At 45.3% G+C, this 24,711-nt stretch overlaps 1 protein-coding gene across 8 annotated transcripts in view; it reads left to right on the top strand.

The window, feature by feature from the left end:
- SLC4A4 (solute carrier family 4 member 4) overlaps positions 1-24,711 on the top strand; it is a 141,151-nt gene that overhangs the window by 42,380 nt on the left and 74,060 nt on the right. For 6 of the 8 annotated variants that reach the window (XM_066318276.1, XM_066318273.1, XM_066318278.1 and 3 more), the window contains exons 2-3: positions 1,275-1,348; positions 13,697-13,876. In XM_066318276.1, the coding sequence (XP_066174373.1) occupies positions 1,275-1,348; positions 13,697-13,876 (254 nt within the window). The remainder of the gene's footprint in view (positions 1-1,274; positions 1,349-13,696; positions 13,877-24,711) is intronic. The other 2 variants (XM_066318281.1, XM_066318280.1) reach the window with 1 other exon arrangement.

The raw sequence follows: 24,711 nt of genomic DNA, 5'->3' as shown, positions 1-24,711 counted from the left end.
AGGCATTCTGAATTCTTGGTATTCATCTGTCCAGTATTTATACCCTCCTGAATTTGAATATTTCTTTAAGATAATCTGCAAGTGTTTGCTGCTACTGCTCTCAGAGGATCTTGAATGGAAGCAATATGGATGGGAGGAAGTTTTGAATATCTTGTCTCACTCTGAACCGAGTTTGTCTTTATTCCCCTGACAGAATATAAGGAAAAGGTGTTGTTTTATGCCTGATTTTTGGTATGAAAAGAGGCCACCAGCTTGGTCCCAGTTGTATTAGGATAGAAAGCTCCCATGGCGACTACCTAGTAGTGAGCAGCAAATGTGTACTTAGCCTTTAAGGAGATTATTTAACACAGTTCCAATTTTGTTTATTATTATTATTTTATTATTTTTGTATTTGCTTGTCAAGAGTGGATTTGCAGATGTACCCTCAGAACGCAGGCAGGGTCTGATTTTTGTGGGGGAAACACAGCAGCAGGAGTTCTGGGCAGCTCTGCAGAAGCACAGCAATGGCAGAAGCATGGAATTAGGAGTCTCTGCTGTCCGCAGAGACAGATGAAAAGTGGGGAGAAAAGGGGAGGGGAAGGACAGCAACCGCTAAAACCCTTCCCCAAATGGATGAATGAACGGGTGACACACATAAATGACTGCTGTGATGATCTGACTTACTGTAGCTTGGTCTCAGGATAATCCTCATGTCAGATTTCTGTAAGGCCAACATGTGACACAAAGCTGGGCTCCCAGCAGACAAGTGTGCTGTGCTGCTATTAGAGGCTGGCCAGAGCCCGGGCTGTGCTGGGAACGCTCCTGTGTCCGTGTGGGGTGTGCCTGCTCGCCTCCCCACACAGCTCGGCCTCTGCCGCCTGCCAGGGCAGCATCAAAGGCAAACGGGAATCTCGCAAACTCTTGGCTGTTGTATAGACAGCCCCAAGCCTGCCCGTGTGGCTGTACTTTTTGGAAAATAGAGAAGGTGGGGGAAAAAAGCCAGACAGGAGAAACAGGAAAGCCCCCAAAGACTTGTATCTGGGATTACCTTGTTCACACCTGTCACCACTGATGTCCTCTCAAGGTCAGAATTGGAGCTACGTGAGGCCAGCTTAAAGCAAATGTCATGTGAAAGGAGCTCTATGAAGGAACAGCAGGCACTGGAAGGAGGACAGGAGTGCCCAGAGGAACATGAACAACGGATTGCAAGTTAACCTGCCCAGGACTTGGGCTGGTTCAAACAGCTCGCTCCAGGAGAAGTCTGAGCATTCCTTTTTTCTTTTCTATTACTATAGGATGGAGGACGAGGCAGTACTGGATAGAGGGGCTTCCTTCCTTAAACATGTATGTGATGAAGAAGAAGTGGAAGGTAAGAGACTTGGACTGCTGGGGAGGAAGGTTGCCTTTGCTTTGGTGTTTGTATGTAGGATGGGCACAGTTGGAGGGCAGAGAAACACGATGCCTTAGGTTTGCCCAGTAGTTTATCCTAAAACTGACTGAAACATGGGCAGGCTTGGTCAGGGTGGAAGTGACTTTTTAGAGAAAACTTTCAGTTCAGGAGCGAATGTTGTTATGTGCTGCTGGCACACACTTCCACTTCCCCCAAAGTCCTGTTTGCTCTGTCTCTCATAATGGACGTGAAACACCAAAGCTGTTTGCTTTGCTTTCCTCTATGAATAGAGTTTTGCGATGCTTGCCTACCACCACTGCAGTCATGAGCATGGAAATATGGAGGGAGGTGGAGAAGCCAAGCGGAAAAAACAGCAGAATTTGTACCAAGTGTTGGGGTGAACTTAAGGTGGGAAGTGAACATTATCCTTTGTGCTTGGGAGGCATAAAGAGAAGGGGTTTCCCTTGAATGTGTACTTTTTAACAGAGAAAACAGTTTCCTCACTTTATATGGAAAGAGTAGACTTCCTTGGAAGTGTTTTTGTTTTCTCTCTAACTAAAAAGGTTGTGAAATCCCAAAGGTAAAAGGAATTTAAAGGAGTTTACTTCAGGTTTCTTCCTGGAAAATGATGAAGCTCATAGGAGTGAGTTAATGGCAGCAAATTCTCTTTTTCTCATTTTCTGAAGATTGGTTGTCTGTGGGCTTCATAAACTAGTGGGGGAGAAGGAAGAGAGCAGGATAGGGTAGGACTTCACCTAAGAAGGGGGAGGCTTTCACCTTGCAGCACTATCCTTCTCCTCCTGACTTCAGCATCTAATTTTATTCTAACTTCTTTATTTGCAAACAAATGCCTGTGGCTTTTCAGTTGAAAATGTTTTGAAAGGTGTAGGGTTACAGCCATGTAATTGTCACCAGTAATGGACAGGAAAGGATCCAGCAGTAGGAGAGAAAATAGTCTCTAAAAAGAGGAGTCAGAGCACTTCCAGCAAACCAAGCCAGTCCTTTCCACGAAAAAGCCTGTGTTTTCTTCCTCCCTGGGCTGAAGTAATCTGTGCTCAGCGTCTATAAATCATCATGTTGGGTTTGATGAGGCTATTTGCTGTCTGCAGGGTCAGGTTTGTATTAGCATTTTGCTTTTGGAATAATTGACACGTTGGCACAGCAGGAACATTTGAGAAGGGAGAGAGAGAGAGAATTTTTTTTTTGTTTTACTCTCTTAAATGTTGCCATGTGCTGTTTTGGTGTACAACGGCCACCTGTGGTGCTCTAGGAATATAATACAAGTGGTTGTTGGTGATGAGTGCAGGAGGGTCCTTCTGACTGCAGGGGATGTGGTTACAGCTTGAAGTAATGTTTGTGGCTGTGGTGTGTTTATATCCTTGGTTCTGGATGTGGATACCCTCGTTTGGTTTAGTTGGGCTAACAGACCAGTTGCAGCTCATCTCGTTGGGAAAATGAGGAGAGGAGGTGAAACTAGGGTCTCTAATTATACATGACAGGCCTCTGGAAGGAAGTGGAACTGCTTGGCTGAGCCTCTGGAGAGCCCCAGAGCTGTGTAGCCAGCCAATTCCCTCGGTGGTACTAAAGGCAGCACCATGATTCCTGCCAGGCTCCTGGGAGCAGCCCAGCTAAATCACCCACGAATCCAAGGCCGTGGCATCTGTCAGGGTCACAGGGCACATATGGTGCATGGATGGGCTGGTCAGGGAGCCGCTTCTCAGCCACTCCACTCTGTGCCGTGGAACAGTCTGGAATTCTCGAGGTGCCTGGCAAATCTGGGGCACTGCTGCAGTGCCAGTAAGCATTAAAAGGCTTTGGCATTTTGAGGAGATCTTATTTGTCTCCATGTTTCCAGCCTCAGTGATTCTCAGGTTCTGTGTGTTTCTTCTGCTACATCTGTCTCTCCACAGAGATCCGTGCACGTAATGTGTGTGTGTATCCAATGGGCACCCCAGGTGCAGTCGTGGTCTGTGTGTTTGGGGTGAACTGTATGTGCACAGAGTGATTGTGGTTGGAACTGATCTTCAAGCCTGTCCAATTCCAGGCCCCTTCCATGGGCAGGGACACCTTCTGCTAGACCAGGTTGCTCCAAGGCCTGTCCAACAGTTCCAGGAATGAGGCAGCCACAGCTTCTCTGGGCACCCTGTACCAGGACCTCCCCACCCTCATAGGGAGGAATTTCCTCCCAGTATCTTATCTAACCCTGCCTTCTGTCAGTTTAAGATCCAACAGAAGGGCTAAAATGTCAGGTTGCAGACCTTTGGCTGGCACTTGGTCCCTGTAAGATTCCTGCATTTGCAGTGGGGTGTTTTAAAGGAGGTGAGCATCAGTCAAGAGACTAAATGTCATTAAAAGTGAGCTCAGAGGAGATTGTTTCTTTTCCTTCTATGAGGTGAAGGGGAGTTGTAACCTTTATCAGAAGAGATAGGGCAGTAGAACTCAGGGACTCCCTGGCAGCAGGAGTTAGCAGGAGAGAATGGGAAAACTCTCCAGCAGATTGTTATAATATGCCTCGGAACCAGGCTGCTTTTGCTGCTTTTTAAGTTGCTTTGAGTTTAAAGCGGCAAAGACAAAATTTTGAAGGTGTCACTTTGAGCATCTCTCTTCAGTGTGTTCTTTGGGAGAAGAGAGGAACATTGTTCGCTTTGTCAGTAATGCCCACAGGTTATGTTTGTGGGATGGAGATAGCAACTCTGCACAACCACATCATCCACTAATTTGATTATGTATTTGTGTGGGGGAGAGAGGAGGACTTGGCTTTTTAAGGAGGGGTAAAAATGGGCATTTCTGATCAGGAAGGCACTGAGGCATTTTCAGGATGGGGCAATTGTCCCTTGTGCCCTCGCTGAGTAAGTGTAGCGTTAACAGAAACCGTACATACCTGACAGAAATATGTCCCTTGGGCTTGCTTCCAGGGATTGTTTAGTCCGTCTCTCAGGTGGCACCTCACCCTGGTCCTACACTGGAATGTGTCACTGATATCAGCTGTTGACATTTGAAAATTACTCCACTCCAGCTCCTCCCTGCTGCATGGCTCCAGGAGACAGTTAGGTGATGGATCCAGTACATGGTAGGAGGCGTTGCTTGGCTGGAAGTGCCCAGAAATGTGACCTGGTGGAGACGAGAGATCTGCCCGGGTCTAGGGCAGAGCATGAAGGAAAGCAAGTGCAAGTTGGCTTTCCTGGGAGAAATCAGGAAGAGGCAGTGCCCTGAGTTGTGCCTTCCTCTGTGCCCAGAGTAGCCTTCCCGTTCAGTTGGAGCACTGCACGTTCCTTTCCTTGAAGGTAACACTGTGCTGCTGTAAGGCCCCTGTGAAGAGTGCTGGTATGTGTGACGTAAACAGATTACTTAATAACTGATTTTGCAAGAGGGGAAAAGTAAAGCTCCACCTTATCCTGCGAGATAAGGTATTCTTGGCTCTCTAAGCGTAACTTCCCCTGGACTTGCTGCCACCCTGACTCTGTGGTGGGGTAGAGGATGCTGGATTTCAAGTCTGACAACTCCACTGCAAAGCTGGAGGAGCACACTGGCTCCACGTGTTAGGAAATGGGGAGCAGCACACCTGTCCTGCCTTCCAGATGATGGGCAATGTAAAGGTTTTGATAGCACCTCTCAGCACTGCCGTGGGAGTGAATTCAGGAGAATATGCTGTTAGGGGAGACTTTTCATGGGTCCTGTTATCATTGTGGCATTTACTGTTGTGCTGCTAACTCTGCAGAGAGGCTAACCCAGGGATTTTGTAACAATGTTCCATAACTACTTGTTCCATTTTAACACTTTCCTCCTCCTTACTTTCTATTCTCGACCTGGTTGTGTCATTGCACTTTGCTAGCAGAAAGCTGTGTGATGCCATAAGCCCAAGATTAGTCCTTGATGGTTGGATCAATGAGGAGAGAGGTTAAAAGGGCAGAGATAACTGTGAACATCTTTACCTGTATTAACAGTAGGCCAGCAGTGGGAGAAATGAGCTGTATTTGCCCACATACTTTGATTTCTTTTTCTCTTCTCATCCCTGCCATCTGTTTTTGATCTGTGACCTGTTTCATCTCAAAGACTTTAATTGCTTCTGAAATAAATGTGATTAAAAAATTAATCAGGTAAAATCTGATCACAGAATGTGCTCATTCATATTCTTTGGTAACTTTAATTTATGTGTAGAGGCAAACTAGGCTGTGTTTTGCTACAGTAAAACTGAACTGGGCTTCACTCCTGCAAAAGCGAAACTCAGAGGACTCAGGTAGTGCCTTTGTGCTCTCTTTCCATACAGCAGCTGGCACAACTTCCCTGAGGATGCTGAGGCCCTGGCACAGGGTGCCTGGAGAAAGCTGTGGCTGCCCCTGGATCCCTGGAAGTGTCCAAGGCCAGGTTGGACAGGGCCTGGAGCAACCTGGGATAGTGGAATGTGTCCCTGCCCATGGCAGGGGCTGGAACTGGATGAGCTTTAAGGTTCCTTCTGACCCAAACCATTCCATGATTCTATGAACTTGGGAATGACAGGTGGAGTTAGGAACCCAATACTGCTCCACACAGCTAAGTAAAAACAAGACAGGTGGTTAAGATCTTTCCAGCTTTGAAACACCATGATGAAAGATTTCAGGTCTTCAGATTCTTTATTTTCCAGTTTTAATTCCCCATAGCGCTTTACAGGAGAGTGCAGTGTCCAGCAGGTCACTGCATGGAATGTTGTTCTGGTCTTTCCTCTGCTGTCAGGAATCAGCATTAGTTCTGAGGTTGCTGGGTGGGATGAGGAGATTTTTGGTGCCCGCCTACTTCATGCTCAGTGAGAAAAGCTGCAGTCTGAGTTCAGAGGGTGATAAACTGACTTTACATAAGGCTGTGATAAGCTGGCTGTGCAGGCACGAGAAGTGGAGGAAAACTTTATAGGAGCAGCTGAGTCAATAGCTGGCATGGTCGGCCCATGGTGAAGGAAAGGTGGTGGTTTCTTTTCAGTGGTGATAAGTTTTGTGTCAACATGTGCTGAGCACGAGGTGAAGGAACGTGTTTCCATACCATTCTCACAGCTGCTCGTTTTTTCCCAGCTCCAGTCAGTTTAGAATCACAGAATCATTTAAGTTGGAACAGAGCTTTAAGATCATCAAGTCCAACTGATTGGAAACTATCATCAGTTCTCTGACCTGGCAGTGTAACTAGTCTTGCTGGGGCCCATGCCAGTTAGAAAGGTGGCCCTCACATGGGTCCTTGTAGCCTTGGATGGGAGCAACTGCTCTCATTTCAGTCAGGATTCAAGTCAAGCTTGACTGTCTGCTCCCATCTTCCCCTGCCTAACAGCTCTTTTTTAAGGTTTAATAACACTGGATACAACAGTTCAGCATGGAGATTGAAAATCAAATATAGCCTTTGCTCACTTGTCAGATGTGAGTCCCAGATGTGCTTGTGAGTCTTCCAGGATTTTTCTAGGACATTTAAAGTGAAATGGTAACCCAAAATGTGTTGGGGAGACCTGGTCATGTTGCCTTAGCTGGGGCTAGGTAACACAGGAATGTTGTTCCCTGTCCTACCTATGCTTGTTGTACCAGAATGGCTGAAGCTGTGCTTAATCTGGAAACTGGTGCTAGGGCTGTAGTTTGCTGGTTTGAGCATCACCCCAGCCTTTCTTGGAGCCCTGTCCTTTCCTTTCCTTCTACTGATGTTTCTATTCTGGTTGCAGAATGTCAGGTGAACTTAATTAAAGGCTGAGAAGGGACACAGGGAACTCTTGTGCTTCCTGAAGGAAGTGTGTGCTACTGGAAAGGTCTCAGGAGCCTTTGTGTGAGCACCTTTCTGTTTGCATTCCTTCACAGTGCCCTGCTGGCAGCAGCATGGCCTTCTGGGACCCCCAACTCTGGCCGCCTTCCATCATACACCTGTTTCGATAAAACTGCAGTCTTGCAATCAAGGGTCACTTGCAGAGGGCTGCTTTGAGGCTTTTCCCAGAGAATGGAGGCAGCTTTGGATGTCTTAGTCATCATACCACAGCTCTCACTTCTCTTGAAGCAGGATCTAAATCCTACCTGCATCTGTGAGCCTGAGATTGTCAAGTACAGCTTGGTACTCAATTAATTCAGTCTTGGTAATTAATGAGATAGAAATAGAAAAATATTTTCAGCCAAGATCGGTTCTCTTGAGTGGTCATTTGGAGCATTTTGGAAGGGGACATAATTTTAAAGGATGCCAGAAAAGCCAAAGGTACCATGCTTCCCAAGGGCTAAATCCAACAGTCTGGTACAGATCCCCTTCTCTGCCCTGTTCCCCAGAGCCCTGTGTCCTTCAAGTTTTCTTCAACTCCTCTTTCCACTGAAGCCAAGCAGTTCTGGCCAGATTAGATCAGATCACAGCAGGACAGGTTCGGTGGCTTTTATAACCTCTCACAGCTCCAAAGAAGAGAGAAAGAAAAGCAGCTTACGGGAGTGTGGGTAAGAGTCTCGCAGTGGCTTATGTAAAGTTCAGGGAGAATACCCCCACCACATGTTCATTGTTCTGTCTGAGCAATGCCCACCTCTTCATTCACTGCCACCCTGCTGACTGACTTTGTTCCATCTACACAAGCAGGGTTTCTAGGATCAGGAAGACAGTTAAAGACTTGGGTTTGTTACGTTGATTTTTTTTTCCTGTTTAGGTATTTTTTACTTGAATTTATGTGAGCTCTGTCTTTTAGAGCCATCTTGTTGCTCAGATACAACTCACCTTTTACACATACTTTGCTGGAGTGGCCTCTGAATCTTGTTGGGAGTCTCGCAGGTGCAGTCTGGGTCATGGATCATCCTTTTGGAACAGAGGACTGCAAGCTTTAGGCAAATGGCTAGGAAGACTTCCCTTCTTTCTAACTATAGTTTTGTTATATGGGAATGCTGTAGATCTCATGCTGACTTTTTGAAGATACTGAAGTGCTAGAAGTCTGATGTTAGAGAAGAAGAGGTCTCCAATTTCCATACTATCTTCCCCTGAGCAGCTCATTCCCTGTGCCTCATAGGCATTTCGGTCAGTGACTGCATGTTAAGAGGTGAAGTGCAGTAATGCAGATATATAAAATGATCTTTGCACAAGTTCTCTGTTTTGTTAAGGAACTGCATCTTCCTTGCTGATGCTGATCCTCACTTGAATCTTAGCCATGAATTTGGGGTTCTTCTGTTGGAGCTGGCAGACTGAAAGAGATCCCTGGTGTTTCTAATCTTATTCTTTCTTTCCTTTTTCGACAGCATAGTAGCTCAGGATTGTCTCTTCTGAAGCCTCTGTTTTATATTTTGTCCTTTCCTGTCACTCCCTCATGACAGGCTTGTCTCCTGATGGCATTTATCAGTCTGTGAATCTGCTACTCAACCTTATGGTTGTTGTTCCCATTTCCTGATGGATTCATGCTGACCCTTTTCCTTTGCAAACCGCCACAACACAGAGGAATTGGTTAAGTGCATACTACTGTTGTTTATAGGAGAAGGCTTTTCGATCTGATCTGTCTCCAGCTAGTGCATTTAGTTTTGTTCAGGTTTCCACAAAGTACTCAGTGAATCCTTCTGTTCTTTCCCTGACTGATGGATTTTTACTTGTGTGGAAAATCACTTGAATACTGGCATGTTTTGAAAACACTGTGGGGACCAGTGGGTGAGCTGAGACTGGGCAGCCTGTCTAGAGGGCTGATTAGGGTTTGCTTTGCCCTGGAGATTCAATGTCTCTGTCCATTTGCATGAATGGGAATAGCACTTGGCTGTTGCACAGTGTGCAGGGAGGTCCTTGTGTTCTTTGTTTCTAACTGTTCACTGGTGTGAACAGTTCCCTGGTTGGGGTGTCCCACTGGCTGTGCATCCTGTCTTGGGAATGAAGAACAGCTTGTGTCCTGGAAGGTGGAGCTGGTTGGGGTGCAAGTCTTGCCCCTCTGCTGCTGCCAGCACCTGTAAACCCCTTTATAACCAGGTACAGCTAAGGGCACCTGACACGTGACGGCGTGACCTTCTGTTCTTATTTCTTGAGCTGATTTGAGACTAAGCAGGGCTTAGTTTGGGACTTCCTTAGTACTACTTTTAGTATCTCCCCTTTAAAATGGATCATCCCCCTGATTTGTTTGTCCTTTTGAGCCATGGGCTTTTTTTATGTTGTTAATTTATTTGATTCTCACACAAAATGAGAAGCATCTTCTGCCACCAGCTACAGGTTGGAAAAGCAGCTGCTCTAAAGCAACACTGACCTGGCAGTGTCCTGGCTGGTGCCACCTCTTGCTGTGGGCTTGGCTGTGTGCTGTCACCTCCTTGGGCACTAAGCCGTGCCATCTTCAGCTGACAAAGCATGTAGCAGGCTGTGTCCCCTGCCCCTCTGTTGTGACTGCAGAGCAGATCTCTAGATGGGGGAGGGCTACCTGAGGCTTTCAGTTCCACCCAGGGATAAGACTGATGGCTGAGCTGTGACAATGGGCTGAGAAGATCCTGTCTTTCATGGAATCACAGAGTGGTTTGGGTTGGAAGAGATCGTCTCATTCCAACTCCATGCTGTAGGGCTCTGAGTGACATGGCTGGGGCATCCTGAGCAAAGCCCATTTTTCAGGTGGCCCGAAATATTTGGCCAGAGCTGGTGGGGAAGATTTTGGCTTTGTGGACAACTGTAACCATATGGGCCTGTTGCAATCTGATTTGGTTTAATGTGACTCTCCCTGTTCTTTGCAAAGGAGTCTTTATAAGAAAAACAGGTGCTGGGTAAAAACTGGTAATGCTCAGCTTATTTTCAGTCCTTTATAAATTTTTAATATTAGTTTATTATTATTTTAATATTCTAAGCTGGCCTTACCATGCTCTGAGTCTCAAAAATCCAGTCATGTGGAAAAGATTCTTTCTTAGGTGCAGACTTAGGCAGACTTTATCCCTTGATCCCATAACTTTCAGCTTCTTTCTCCAAGTGACTGAGTTTTGTTTTGCTGAGGAAAAGCCATTCCCCAGTATACATTTTTAAAAAGACCTAGTGCTCAAAAATGGAGAGGTTTATAATAAAGTGATCTCTCAGAATGGTTGTGGTTGGAAGGGACCTTAAGGATATCTAATTCCACCATTGCCATGGGCAGGGACACCTTCCACTAAACTGAGTTGCTCCAAGACCTGTCCAACCTAGCCTTGATGCTGGTGAGCAGATATTCTTGCAGGCAGGAAGGGAATGCTGCATTTCACAGAACCTCAGCTGCATGATACACAAGTGGTTTTCCATCACTAAAAACTGATTCAGGGAGTCTCCTACACCCAAACTCCAAATCTGGGTGCTGAGTCATGAACTGGTGTTCATCAGTAGCTCTTAGTAAAGCAAAAGATGTGGTTTCAACCGAGTTTTTCCAAGAGAATCTCCCTGATGATGACTGCTTTTTGTTTTATTAATAATAAGATTAAATGATTTTGTTATGAACTTGAGGCACAGTAAACATTCTCTGTGGTCACAAAAGTCCAAGATTTCAGCTACAGTCAGTGTAAGTCCAAAGAAGCCCCTGTCCACTGTCACTTAGAAGAGAGTAGGTGCCACTGGGACCTGCAGATCTTCATGTGCATCTTACAGGTGGGGTTTGAATGTTTTGAAATAGACACTGGTGTAATGAGGTGCACACAGAGGACAATGGATATCCTGGGGAGGCCCATGGGAGCAGCCCCTCAGGAGGAGGTGTGGTGGGTATTCAAGAGAACAGGTTTGGGTTACCCGAAGTTTAGCACTTGGCTCCATGCTTCCCATCCTCTCCAAGCTGCAGGATCCTTGTGGTGCCTGTGTGTCATGTTACATTTCTCAGGCAGTGGTTCTCATGGGAAAGGCTGGGTTCCCCCTGTGAGTCGGAAATGTCCCAGGAGCCCAGTGCATTGAGAGTATGTGTCAATTGTTTCCTTCCAGGAGCTTTGGGAAGGGAGCCTAGCAGATTATCTCAGCATTTGGAACAATATAAATAGATGCCAAGCACTTCAAGTACATGGAGAAGGAAAATGTCTTGCTTGGCCTCCCTGAACAGTCAGGGTGGGGGGGCGAGGATGGGGGCGCAGAGCAAGAAACATTAAATAAGTCTTTTCCTTCAGACTAGGGAAAAGCAGTAAAGTAATGCAGATGTTTGCCTGCGTATATACAAGTGAGTTTCATATTACCAAAATCTGTGCTGTGCACACGTGGTCCAGAGATTAAAGAGATTGTCCTGTTCTGTTGGCAGCATATTAAAGTATTAAGACAACGGGTTCACTATGATGCGTTTCTATTATCAAGCTGACCACAGGAGTCAAGTGATTCAAAGGGGAATATTGTTTAATACAGACACCTTTTGCATCAGGATTTTGGATGCAGTTTTGGGTGTAGAATCCCTAGGAAAGGGCTACCTCTGCCCTGTCTGTCTGGGGTCCCTCCCACCCTCCAGCTCCTGCTTGTGCTCAGATGAGATCTCCCCTTCCCTGTCCCTGTGTGGCACTTGGGCCATCTGCCACATTAGAGCAGATGCTTTCAGTTGCTGGAAGAGCTTTTTGGGTTTCCTTTGGCATGCAAGAGCTAAATTGGATCTTCAGGTGTCAGTCTGGGAGGTCTTGCTACAGGTGTCTCTGTGGCTCTGCCTTTTCCCTCTGTAGTGTGTTCTCATTCCTCAGATATGGCAATTCTGACAAGAGGCAGAAGACACAGGGCCCTGTTCTGTCACTGTTCCACTGCCTGAGTCTGAACTGCTCAGCTCCAAAATCCTCTTTCTTCTGTCTCTAGAAGTGTCCAAGGCCAGGTCGGATGGGGCTTGGAGAAAACTGGTGTAGTGGAAGGTGTCCCTGCCCATGGCAGGGGCTGTAACGAGACAGGCAAACCTGCAAAATAAAGGTTCAAACTTGCAAAATAAAGGCCTCACAGCTGGCCTCAGAGGTGTGTGGAATTTGAAATGGCAAATGCAGGGTTGTTTTTCATTGGCAAATCAGTTTGTTACAGAAATGGAATGTTTTGTGCCTAAATTTTCAGTTGTTTGGTCACCAAGATTGGATTTATCATAAAGATGAATTAGAGACACATGTTTAGTTTGTGGGTCATTCGTTCGGATAAATTTATTTACTCAGTGTGTTCATCTGAAACTTTCCATTCAGCCACTTTGGGACAGAAATGGGGAAACCAAACTTGGTCCAAAGTACAGAATCCAGCTCTCATTTCTCAAGAATTGCTTTTGTAAGAGCTGCTTTTACAGCATACAGTGAGATGTCTGAGTGATCCAGGCAGAGGAGGTGACATGTAAGTGCTTTCTGTTAGCACAGGATATTCATCCTGAGATGACAGAAGTATAGAAAGCCCTGAAAGGAAAACATTTTTATCAGACACAAAAAGACACAACCATTGGCAAATGTAGTTGAAGTGCTTTAGTTTGAAATCCGAGTCTCAGTGCAAAGGCATCCTTGGGATTTACAGCCAACATATGAAATTTGGCACTTACTCTGTTACTAGTTTTTTTTTATTTTGGAAAGTGTCAAGTAGGAGTCGATAGGAACTTCTGTGAGTAGTCCTTCCTCCTGTGCTGTGTTACAATAACACCCTAATGGTACTTAGAGCATGGGACCTCTATAGTGGCATCTGTGTAAGGTACCTAATGGTACTTTGACATTTGTTGTACAATGGACTGCACAGTCAAGTGTTGTAAATTTTGTTGGTCTAAGCTCTTCAATTAAACTGAATCACTTGGCATGAAGTAATTGTTAAGTTCCGCTTGTGTACTTGGTAAAACAAATGGAAAAAATAGTGTAGAATGTGTTTGAAAAGCACTCAGTAATAATGATATTACAAAATGAGAATGATGGCCTTCTGTGGGGTTTATTTTTGCATTTAAATGACTCACAAGGACAACAATTATCTGAGTCTGCACTGGCATGTGCTCTCAGAAATGATGGGACAAAAATACTTCTCTAAATGGTAGCTACAGAGCTCCAGGCTCACTTCTGGAGACAAGAAAAACAGGACTAATTAATGTTAGGACAACAAAGAAGGATAGTTCACTTGCCTATTGGAGTGAAACAGGGATAGGACAAGGAGTAATGAGCTCAAACTGAAAGAGGAGAGGTTTAGGTTAGATGTATGGAAGAAATTCTTTCCTGTGAGGGTGGTGAGGCCCTGGCACACATTGCCCAGAGGATCTGTGGCTGCCCCCTCCCATCCCTTGGAAGTGTCCAAGGCCAGGTTGGACAAGGCTTGGAGCGGCCTGGGATAGTAGTGGAGGTGGTCCTGCCCATGGCAGAGTTTTGGAATGAGGTAAGCTTCAAGGTCCCTTCCAACCCAAACCATTTTGGGATTCAGAGAAATGCAGCATGAACTGTGTCAGCCGGTGGTGCCCAAACTGCACAGTGCTGAAGTTAATATTTGTGTGCTTGTGTTCACCAGGTCACCACACGATTTACATTGGGGTGCACGTGCCAAAGAGCTACAGGCGGAGGAGGCGTCACAGAAGAAGACCTGGGCACAAAGAAAAGAAAGAAAAGGAGAAAATATCAGAGAACTACTCAGACAAATCAGACATTGAAAACGCTGATGAGACAAGCAGCAGCATCCTTAAACCACTCAGTGAGTACTGGTTCCGTTTGTCACTCATTACAATGGTCTCTTGTCTAGGGGTCTTCTCACAGAGGATGAAACTTGATCCATGAAAACAGTCATCTCAGGTTGCAGCGTTGGAGTAGTCTTAGTGAGCTGCTGTGGCTTGGAAAATGCACAGGCTGGAGCAGACATTTCATCCCTCTGTATCACCTGAGTTGGCCCTTGAGCGTATGCCAGGCAGGAGCAGGCCAAATGTTTAAAAAAACAATTTGACACTGTGTGTAAAGAGATAGCAAGCAAGGGCAAAGACTGAGTAGTGCCTAGGTAGATCTACTGCAGCTTCTGCCCTGGCTCTGGGACTTGCACATGTTCTGGAATTCCAGCACCCCATGGTTTCAGCCTCATGTGTCGCTAACTTGCGGTGCTAACAGCGTTTTCCCTTTGGTAATTGACTAGTTCTAGGTTTTGAGAACAAAAAGAAGAATCAGATGGAGCTTTGCTGTATGTTTGAGTATCTGTAGGGATTCAATATCTAACTATTGATAGGCAGGTGAGATCCATTTTGGATGCCCCACGCCTCTATTCCCTCCAGAATTGTTAAGCAGAGGACAGAGACTTTTTGCCAGTGCTATGACCATGTAGAGACTGTCACAGGGTTGCATTCCTCTTGCTGTATTCTCTTGTAGTCTCTGTTGGCCACAAGCTTGTCCTGAAATCTGGAAGAAGGCTGCTTTGGTAGGAGCTGGGGGGAGATGGGAAGGCTGATGGGGTTTAGTATAACAGAGCAGCCCAGGATGTGATACAGCTTGGATTGTTGAGGTTAATTCCAGATGGTTAGAACTTAATTTTTAAGTGAGAAAATGCTTCCTGTGTGAGAGATACATACAACTGGATCTTGAATTGAAGAAATGTATTCATTTTTCATTTTGAACTCGTGTTGCTGGGTAGTTGCTGTAGATAGAGACAGTAACATGGGGCAGATGAGTCATGTCTGTAGCCTGGTTACCATCTTCAGACAACAGCACCTGGAAAGGAAGGCAGATTCTATTTGCTCTTCCCAGCTCTTGTTCCCTGATAATTCCAAAGAAGGTTTTTTGTCAGTGCTTAGAAACCAGGAGTTGGTTTTACACCAAAAGACATAATTACCCATTTTCAAGAACTCAAATGTTTTAAACTTAATTTTTATGTTTACACCTCTGTTCTTCAGCATGCAAGTAACCAGGCCTGTAGAAATTCCTTTTTCACTTCTGAATGTATCATATCTTAGAGGAATTGTTTACATGGGCTAAGTGTGACTGGTTGAAAACCCATTTTTCCATCAGATTTTCATGTCCTGCCTTTTATTTTGCCCATCATTGTGTCTGTGTCATTTGAGGAGGGATTTGTGGTGTTTTTTTCCCTCTGCTGTTTCAATGCATTTACATGTTCTTATCTGCACTTACACCTGGATGCAAACATAAGTAGTCTTAACATCTGCAGTTTTCCCATAGGCTTTTCCACCCTAACCTCTTTGTGCTGCAGATTTTTGGAGTGCAGCGATTTATGGAATCGCATAAATATTCCAGGTGTCCTGTGCACTACCCCATCACTGGGTCCTTTTCTCTGTTCTCCCTCTCAGGTATCTGGATACTTTTCCAGGTCCTTGCAAGGACCTGCTGTTTCATGCTGGTGGCCAGATCTTTTTACCAGCTGGCTCAGCTAGCTTGGAACTCTGTAATGGAGAGGGGTAGTTCAGATTACTGTCTTGAATTACAGGTTACCTTGTATCCCTGGGGTTTTTCTCTTCTGCAACTCTTGTCTTCAGAGCTGACCTGAATTTTGTGTTTCCCGCCCTTTCTTTTGCTTTCTAGGAAGCCTTTCTTCTCTCTCCACAGCTGTGTCACACAAGTGTGTCTGAGAGAAGCCCATTTTTCTTCAGGTAGCATGTACCAGCTTAGGCTGGTGTCCAGTGCTGTCAATCCTGTCAAGAAACCTCAGTTAGAACCCTGAGGTTTTAATCTTCATCCCATAATAGGCATCGATTGAGGGGTAGGTGGCTCAAATTCAGTTTCAAAAGAATATTAACTATTAATATCAACTAATGTTAATATAAACTAAGAGCTGTGAAATATTGTGCAGCAACTTGAATGGAGTTGGGAGAAAGCTGAAATGCGCCATATTACATATATTTAAGGCAGTCAGTAAGAGAGTATGGAATATCAGAAGTTGAAATACATGTGAGGGCTGTGTGGTTTAAAAGAAGCAAAATCTGATCTGACATGAGGAAACCTCAAACACTGCCAGTTTTGGTCCAACATATTTCAGTTTAAGAAATCCTGAATTTATACAGCTCCTTGACTTTGTTTATTTTTGCAGTTATCACCTTGGCTAGTATTAGACACCATCAGTTCAGCTTGGGTATCGGACTGGTGGTTTAGTTTATCTTCTTGAGTATATAGAGCTTGGTTTGCAAAATCTTTAATAATTTAGTTGTTAAAATAATTTGTAGAAGCTCAGGGAACAACTTAATTGTCCTGTATATCGAAGCCTTTGTTTTTCCTGAGTGGAAACTTAAGGCAGTTGTGCTTTGGTACATCACTTGGATTTCTTGAGCTATCCGTAAGGACCGCAAGCCTAAGCTTCAGTATCTTACCTGAAAATTATTTCTCAGCTTCTTGGATGAAAACTCTGAACTTCAATTTGGTCAAACTTCAACCAAATCTGTGTCTGACTCACTACGTCAAGCTGCTCACAACAACCAAACCTGATGGAACACTCTATTGATACCAAGCAAAAGAATAAACAGGTCCAGAAATGCAAACCTTCCCGAGAAAAGTTTTGTTCCAGACCAGTCTAGCTGTGTCTCTGTGTCTGGAAATGTCAGTCCTTATTTTTTTTTTTTCAGTCTGTGTCCAGCTGAGCCAAACAAGCCAAACTCTGGAAGTTTATAGACAGCCTTTGGCTCTCCCATCTGGGAGAGAGAGAGCTGGGCAGATGGAACGTGTACAGATACATTTTATCCTAAGAAAATTATTGCTTGGGAACCATGCCTCCTTCACAAATCCAGAGGTACTCTGACAGACTGAGGAGGAGGCAAGAAGGTGATGTTCCCTCTGCAGAGCCCTTTCAGGACATTCCAGGCCTGCAGGGCTGTCTCTGCTCTCAGGGAACTTTGGCATTCACACCCTCGTTCTCAGGCAGGACTTGCAGACGATGACAAATCCGTCTTCCAGGTGAAACATCCCAGCACCTCTTGTCTAAAAGCACCTCCTTTAACCAGCCTAGCTTTGGTTTCCATTTAGGGCCAGTAAGGAGGAAACGCTTTTTAGGCTCTGCCTCATCAGGTTAGCTGGTGCTTATGTCAGCACAAAGAGGATGGTGTACTTTGCTACTTGCAAGGGATGAGACAAGAGAGTAACAAGGAAGGCAGATGAAATTTCTCTGAGTCCATTTCCCTCTTCCTCATTCTTTACAGGTGTGCAGAGATTTTCCCATGAGGAAATGCATCTCTACGTGATCTGGGAAGGGGCTTTTTCTCGTTGTCTGCCCTCCAAGTCACTTCGGCTCACCTCCCTAGCCCAAACCCAGGTGCTGCAATACTTCATTGACTTTTTAAAATCACTTGTGGTCTGACAGATTCTTACTGCCAAGGAAAAGAATTCTCTTAGTGCTGCCATCCTGGAGAGAGGTGATCTGATTTTTGTCAGATGACAGAATGTTGCCATGTTGATAAATATAACTACAGAATCTAAATACTGAAATACCTAAAAGCTGGGATGAGGAGCCATGTAAAGAGAGGGGAGGAAGATGATACATTGTATCAAACATTTCTAGTTGACTCAGGGACTTCCTCTTCCACCCACCAGCTGTAGTTCTTGAGGGTTTCAGTAAAAATCCTCTCTTGAGCCCTCACGTGTGGGTTTGGAGGAGCACTTCTCATGTTTTCAGAGGAGTAATTTCTTTAGGGTGCTGTTTGAGGCTTGTGCTGCCATTCCACATGGAGTGCATCTCTCCCAGTGAAGGTGAGGCTTTGGCTGGATGGATCAGATTTGCACTGGAGATAGGTAAATTTCTGGTACTGCTTCCCAAGTTGGAGTGCCTGCTTGACAGGAAAGAGTTTGTTGTGGAGAATGTCCCAGTTGATAGGTTGCCCGAAGAAGTGGTAGATTCTCATCTACCACTGGAAGTATTCAAGGCCAGATTGGACAGGGCTTGGAGCAACCTGGAATAGTGGAAAGTGTCCCTGCCCATGGCAGGAGGATGGAATGAGTGGATCTTTAAGGTTCCTTCCAACCCAATTTCTAACCCCAATTCTGTGATTTTCAGTGAGGAGTGCCAGTCTGACTGGACTGACGGTCCATTCATAAAAAGATCGAATTAATTTAGGAAGGATATTTAGACACATGTTTAGGAACACTCAAGCTTGGTGTCTACCTTGAAAGTTCATTAAGGCCGGTGCTATAAATAGCAGGAGAGAGCCTCAGGATGGAAATAAATGAACCTACTTAGCAGACCAGATGCAGCACAGTCAGGGCTGTGCCAAGGGTTCTCTTTCTGTTCATGTTACTGCATTTTTCAGCCATCCAGTTTTTTCCCTGACTTTTCAAGACATGGGGTGGAATTTTTCAAAAGCTTTTAGCCTCAGCTCACCACAGTGAGAGCACTGACATTAGCTGAGAAATACCAGGCAGGATGGCCAAAGCTTAATCGGTTTTTTGTTGGCATTTTACGTAGGGAAAGTGGTCAGGGAAACTTTGCCATAAATAGAAGGGAATTTAGGTGTCTTCATTTTCGGGAACTGCGATGGCAGCCTCATTGACTGGTCCCAGGTGCTGAGGTCAGTTGAAATAGGCCGCCTTCTGCCCCTCCAGTACTGCAGGGATTGTGCTTAGGTCCACTGTAGTGCAAGTGCAGAGGTAAATTAAACACAGAACTAATTATTGCTTGGCTTGCAGATGTACCCTCTGCATAGCTGGGGCCCTGCTGGTGGGAGTGACTGGCAGGGTGCAGCTGGCTGTGTCCATGGGAAAGGGCGTGGGAAGGTGCTTGGGGCAGGCAGGCTGTGGGCAGGGCACAGGTGAGGAGGTCAGCCCTGCCTGCTGACACAGCCCTGGGTCCGTTCCCACCCTGCCGAGGAGGGCTTGCATAATGCCGAGCGACACCTGATTGCTGGGATTGGTGTCTGACTGCCTGGGGTACGGCTGCCTGCAGCCCACCCTGCTTCCACGGTGGGCAGGGGCATGAGAACCACAGGCTCAGAGTGGTTGGGGTTGGAAGAAACCTCAAACCCCATCTCATTCCAGCTCCTGCCATGGGCAGGGATACCTTATGTTACCCAGGTTGCTCCAAGCCCTGTCCAACCTGGCCTTGGACCACTTCCAGGGGTTGGGTGTCCTCAGTGTCTCTGGGCACCCTGTGCCAGGGCCTCACCACTCTCACAGGGAAGAGTTTCTCCCTGGTATCTAATCTAACCCTGCCCTGTGTAAGTGTGAAGCCATAAGGATGCTGTTGGTGGCAGTTAGAGGGACTTATTGAGGTGTGGGAGTGACAAAGAAGAGACTCATGTTGGAGGGGGGTACTTTCAGTAGCAGCTAAACCTGGCTACCTTCACCCCTTACTTACCCCAGCTCTTGTTCAGAGAGAAGGTCAGGATGGCATTTTTCTTGTTCCTGTGGCCTCACTGCAAAGCCCCCCATCTCCCACTGAGGCACTTGGGCAGGTTGAAGGGACATGGTGATATGACATTGGGTCTAGGTGTGACCTATTGCCTTAGGCAAAGGCTTTCCCTTTCTTCTTGGCAAGAGTATAGGCTTTCACTCAGACAGCTAATTAAAAAAATGCTCTTTTTGCAACAACCCTTGCCTGAACTTGTGATTTTTTTCTTTTTTACTTTGTCTTGTGCCAATCACATCAGGGCTTGTTACAAGCACTTCTGTTATTTAAAACCCTTTGCACTTCACTTACACTGAATGTCTGTTTCCTTTAGGTAAATGCAGGTTTATACAGCATGGAGCTCATACAGCTTGGAGCTTTCATTCCTTGCTCATGACAGCTCAGAAAGGAGGTCAGGTTTGGATTTTGGTATTTGCTTGCAAAGTCCAGATTTCTGGTGGGCGTTATAAAAGGTAGAGCTAAACTTCCTTCCTCCTTAGGTGTGTCCTGAGGCTCCCAAACACAAAACCAGCAGGTAATCTGGTTGTTAAGACAAATGCCAAGTACATCAGGTAGAGGGGATTAATTATTTTCCAGCCCAGAAAGGTCTGGGAGTTGGGATTTTTTCCCCTCAGGATAATTTCTGAAGTTGTTTTACAGAGTGAGGTTTGGGGGACAGAAGGCATTGTCCCTGGATGAGTTATATGCCTTACCTGATTAAATTTGAGCATGTTTCAGGTACCTGTAGGAAGTCCACGTGAACTGATGTGCTTGGAGGTGGCTTGTGGCATCTGCACTTCCCCCTGCCACTAGCTGCCCTTTGGCAAGTCCTGGGATCTGGTGTTGGAAGTCTTCAGAGGGTCAGCTATGTCAGGGGCCTTGTGCAAGTGAAAATGCATCTCACCCTAATCCAGCAGCGTTCCCCACACTCTCAGTCTTCTCTGTCCTTCCACAGCTTCTGAGGTGCCACCCAATGTCATTTGGAAGGGACTGTTCAGCCATATAAACCAATCCATCCCTATCTTTGTCATTGTGTGTGGTTCCTCAAAAGAAATCAGCAGTGTAGGCTGAAATTCCATTCTTCAGCTTGACCTATTCCTTGTGTATTGGTGTATTGTATTTCCAGTAGCACTCGTGTCACTCAGTGTTTGTCAGTCATCTTCAGCTGCAGCGAGGCTGGTGGGTGCCTCAGGTGTCATGTATGATCTAGAAAGAGTCTTGTATTCCTAGGATTTCAGCATTTCTTGAACTGTGATGATGTCAGAGTGGTGCTGAGGTGCGAAAAGGAGTCTGTTGTCATGTGCCATGTGAAACTGTCATAAGGGCCTGGGCATGGAATATTGTGGCTATAGATGAGAGAATTTTCCACCTGTGCAGAGACCAGGATGAAATTGTTCAGGTCTGAATTCTTCAGAGATGTCTGTATGTGTCTGAAAGGAGCAGCCACTGAGGGAGGAAGGGGACATAAAATCGAGAAATGATATCATGATAATGGGCATTTGGTGGGGATTATTCCTGGGGGCATTGCATTTAAAGGCACAGTGCCAGCTCTTCAGGGAGCTTTTAAAACCTTCCTCCACTCTTTCTGTCATTAAAAAACAAACATGGCACTTGCCATGGCAGTAACACCAATATAGGTAGCAGGGCTGTTGAGCAATTCCACTTAGGTTGTTGTCAACTTGAAGTGATCAAGATCCACAGCCCTGAAGTGAAAAAATGAATTTGACTAAGATGTACAAACAGTTCTTGCTGCCCTTTTGGCTCTCACACCTGAATGCTGCCGCCCTCCTGACATACCTTTATGTCTTCTCTACAATTTGAAGAACTGATAGAAATAGTTTTTGAGTGAGTCAAAGTTTAGATTCTTCTATAGCTGTAACCTCTCATTGGGAGAGGAGGTAAATTCCTAAACCCCAGCTGGTTAATATTAAATTAATTGTGTCAAAGTTTGAGGTAAAATAGCAAGAATTATTTGACAAATTTGGTCTGGACATAACCGAGAAAATGTCCTGCAAGGCAAGTTCAGTCTCAAAATCCTTTGGTTTTGGAGTAGGTGTAAGTGACACAGTATTTTCATTTACTGGTCACTTCTGCCTCAATTAACTGCATGTTTTCTTAGATCTATGACTAAGCCTTCCTTAATTGAGAACAGCCTTTGCTGCTTTTTTCCTGACCAGGCAATTCTCCTAGAAATCTCCCTTGGCTCAAGGGGACACAATTAGTCATGTAGATGAAGAAAAAAATAATTCAACATAACCTTCATATGGTATTTAAAGCCACAGGTTGTGTAACTGTCTACTTGGTGGATTGAAAGTGGTGCTTCAGCTGAAACTTCCTTTGTGTTTTGGGGTCTTTATTCCCACTTTGACAGGGTAGGCTGTTTATGTTTTAGATAGAGCAAAAACGAGGCTGGTTCCTTTCCTAGTATGGGGAAGACCTGCTTTAACTGGAGCTTGCTGTGTTAATCTTATGTCTTGAACTGATGATAGCATGTGCCACTATAATTACCTAAGCCACCTTAATGCTTTGCCTAATTCTGTTCCCTGTGTTCACATGAAACTGCTAAGGGACAGAAAAGTCCAAGGAATTTACCATGTGGGGGAAAAAATCTCATTTTGAAGCATTTTGATTTGAAGCCAGAGCTGTTTCTCCAGCTGAGAAGGCCTGAGTTAGGGACATGATGACTGGCACTGCAGAGCTGCCCTTTCTGGATTAAACTTCATGCAAATCTGTTGGACAGTATGGGAATGAGCCATCCTAAAGCTCTGCATTTCTCTGTATATGTAAACAAGGGTTTATCTTTATAATCAACACCTGGATTTTCTTCTCTGAACCCTTCTTTGTGTTTTCAGTTACCTCTTGTGAACCTCATTGAACTTTTTCTGTTGGGACCATTTCAGATGTTGATCTTTGGTCTAGCTATTCTTGAAGCTGATGTCCTTTTTTATTATTATTATTATTCTTTCACCATTAAATTGCCCACCTGCAGAGCTGGAGTAGGTTTTCCAGTCACTTCTTGCTTCTGCCCTTGGAAGGGGGCACTTGGCCACTTTGGGAGGGGCAGGAGAGGCCTTAGAGGGTCAGAATGGGTAACAGGGGGGCTCTCAGTGCTTCCTGCAGCTTGGAACTGAGTCTCCTCTTATCCCAGGAGGAGCAGAGAATTATGTCCATGACCTACTAACCTCCAGTTGGGATTGTGAGTTTGGGAAATGAGTGCACAGATGGCAGTGCTGGGATGGCAGCAGATGCTGCTGATCTAATGAGTGGAATTGACTGACGTTTCAGCAGAGTGGTGGAGAGCAATGAAGGGATGTCTGTGGAAGTGCAGGGCTGCTCCCTTTTCCCGCCCTGTACCAGTACTTTCTGAGCCCTTTTCACTTGGCACTCTCAATTTATCTTCTCCTCCAGATCGAGCTGGCACAGTGATAATGTGGACAATTCTGATTACACAGGAGAACTGTTATGGAATTAGATGATTAAGAAACATTTGGAGGGGGAACCAGAAATCTTGAGGCCAAAAACCAGCCATACTCTAGTGCCAGCAGGCTGGAATGACCAAATGGAAGTGTTATAAAAGAAGAAAGATCAATCAATTCCACACAGAATACCAAGCTGATAGCAAAGGACTCTCTCTGTACCCCTATGGACGTGGCTCTGGCACAGACTTCGTGTAAGCATGAACCCTGAAATAAATACATTTGTCATGGTTCAGGAGTACCAAGCCTCAGTGTGCATTTGCAAATGCTCTTGAGGCAAAGCTTGTGTTCAGGCTGTCTCTTCTGCAGCTGTGGGTCAAGTCCAAGGACTCACTCCAAGGTTTTCTTTCTGATGGAGTGATTTTCGTGATCTTGCTTTGAGGTTTGGAACAGATGCAGTGTTGTGAATATAGTCATGCCTTGAAGAAACAGCAACTTATCGAGAGGCAAGAGGTGCCTTTCTTTTCTCTCTTCTGACTTTTCTCTCTTCGACTTCCTGATAAGCCGAAATTGGCTCTTTTAGCTGTGATGTGAAGGACTGGCAGCTGAAGGGTCACCATGGAAGGAAATGGAAATTGAGATTTCCATGTCAAAAACTTGAAGAGTAAATAAGATAGGGTGGAGAAAACCTCAGGTCTAGTACTTGATCATTGAAAATAATTTCCTTTCAACTTTGTTTGTGTCAGCCATTTCCCAGAAAAATGGTGTCTTTGTTAAAATAAATCTGTATGATATCTGAAACAAAATCCTTGACCACTGTGGGCTGTTCTGCTCAGCTTTGAATCCTGATCTGACATCTGTTCAAGCAGAGGGGAGTCCTTGCCTGGATTTTTTTTGCTGATTTCTTACCCTCTAAGTGAACTTTAAAATAATGATATTAAGTACATCAAAATTATGTGTAGGAAGACGTTGGTCATCTGCAAGCTAAAGAGGAAAGCAGATGTTGACTGAAATGTAAGTGGTTCTGCATAGATGTGTTTGTACTTGCATGGCTCAATTTATGTCTCAAAAAAGGCAGAGTCCGCATGGCACCTTTTCCTTATGGTTTGGATACCCCTGGAAGGGCATTGTAGGCCTCAGCAGTTACATGGAAATGAAAGTATGCATAAATCAGCAGAGCCTTTCCTGCTCTTTATAAGGAAGCCTAGGAATGGACTAGTCCCAGCCTGAATGTGGTATTGGGACATGTTCAAGTCTTGCTTCCAACTGGAGACTCGGGTATATAAATATAGCAATGGGAAACCAAGTTCATCCAATGGAGCAGGGGTGTTTGGTTGAGCTCTGAGCTGTGGGTGTATGATGCCCTGCAAATTGCATGGCTGGGCAGGAAAGGAGAGGTGTTCTGAGCATCCTGACCTATGGAGACCTCTAGCAGTTACCTTCTATTCCTGCTTCAAGGGCAGTTCCATAGCACTGGGATTGACTAGGCTTGGCCTTCAGGTTCTCATTAATAACCCAGCTCCTTCATGTTGAAGTGATGCAGGAGTTCTAATCCATGCTTTGCTTCCTTGGAACCGACCAACTTTCCTGATTTCAAGCAATGCTGAGTGGAAGGGATTTGGGAGGTTGAAGGAGGCAGAAAGTGTAGGTATCAAATCCCATTTGCACAGGACAGGGAAGAGCCTGCTGACTCCCCCATGCGCCAGCTGGATATTCACCTTGGAAACCCATCCACAGGAGTCTGTTCAGAGTGCCTGGCCCTGTGGGAGCTGGCAAGTGTGGTTTGATGGGGGGTTGGATGACACTGATGATGGA

Source organism: Sylvia atricapilla, chromosome 4 (genome assembly GCF_009819655.1).
Source record: "Sylvia atricapilla isolate bSylAtr1 chromosome 4, bSylAtr1.pri, whole genome shotgun sequence".
NCBI classification, from domain to species: Eukaryota; Metazoa; Chordata; class Aves; order Passeriformes; family Sylviidae; genus Sylvia; species Sylvia atricapilla.
Note: the sequence above shows the minus strand (reverse complement) of the source record. Positions and strands in the feature narration are given on the sequence as shown.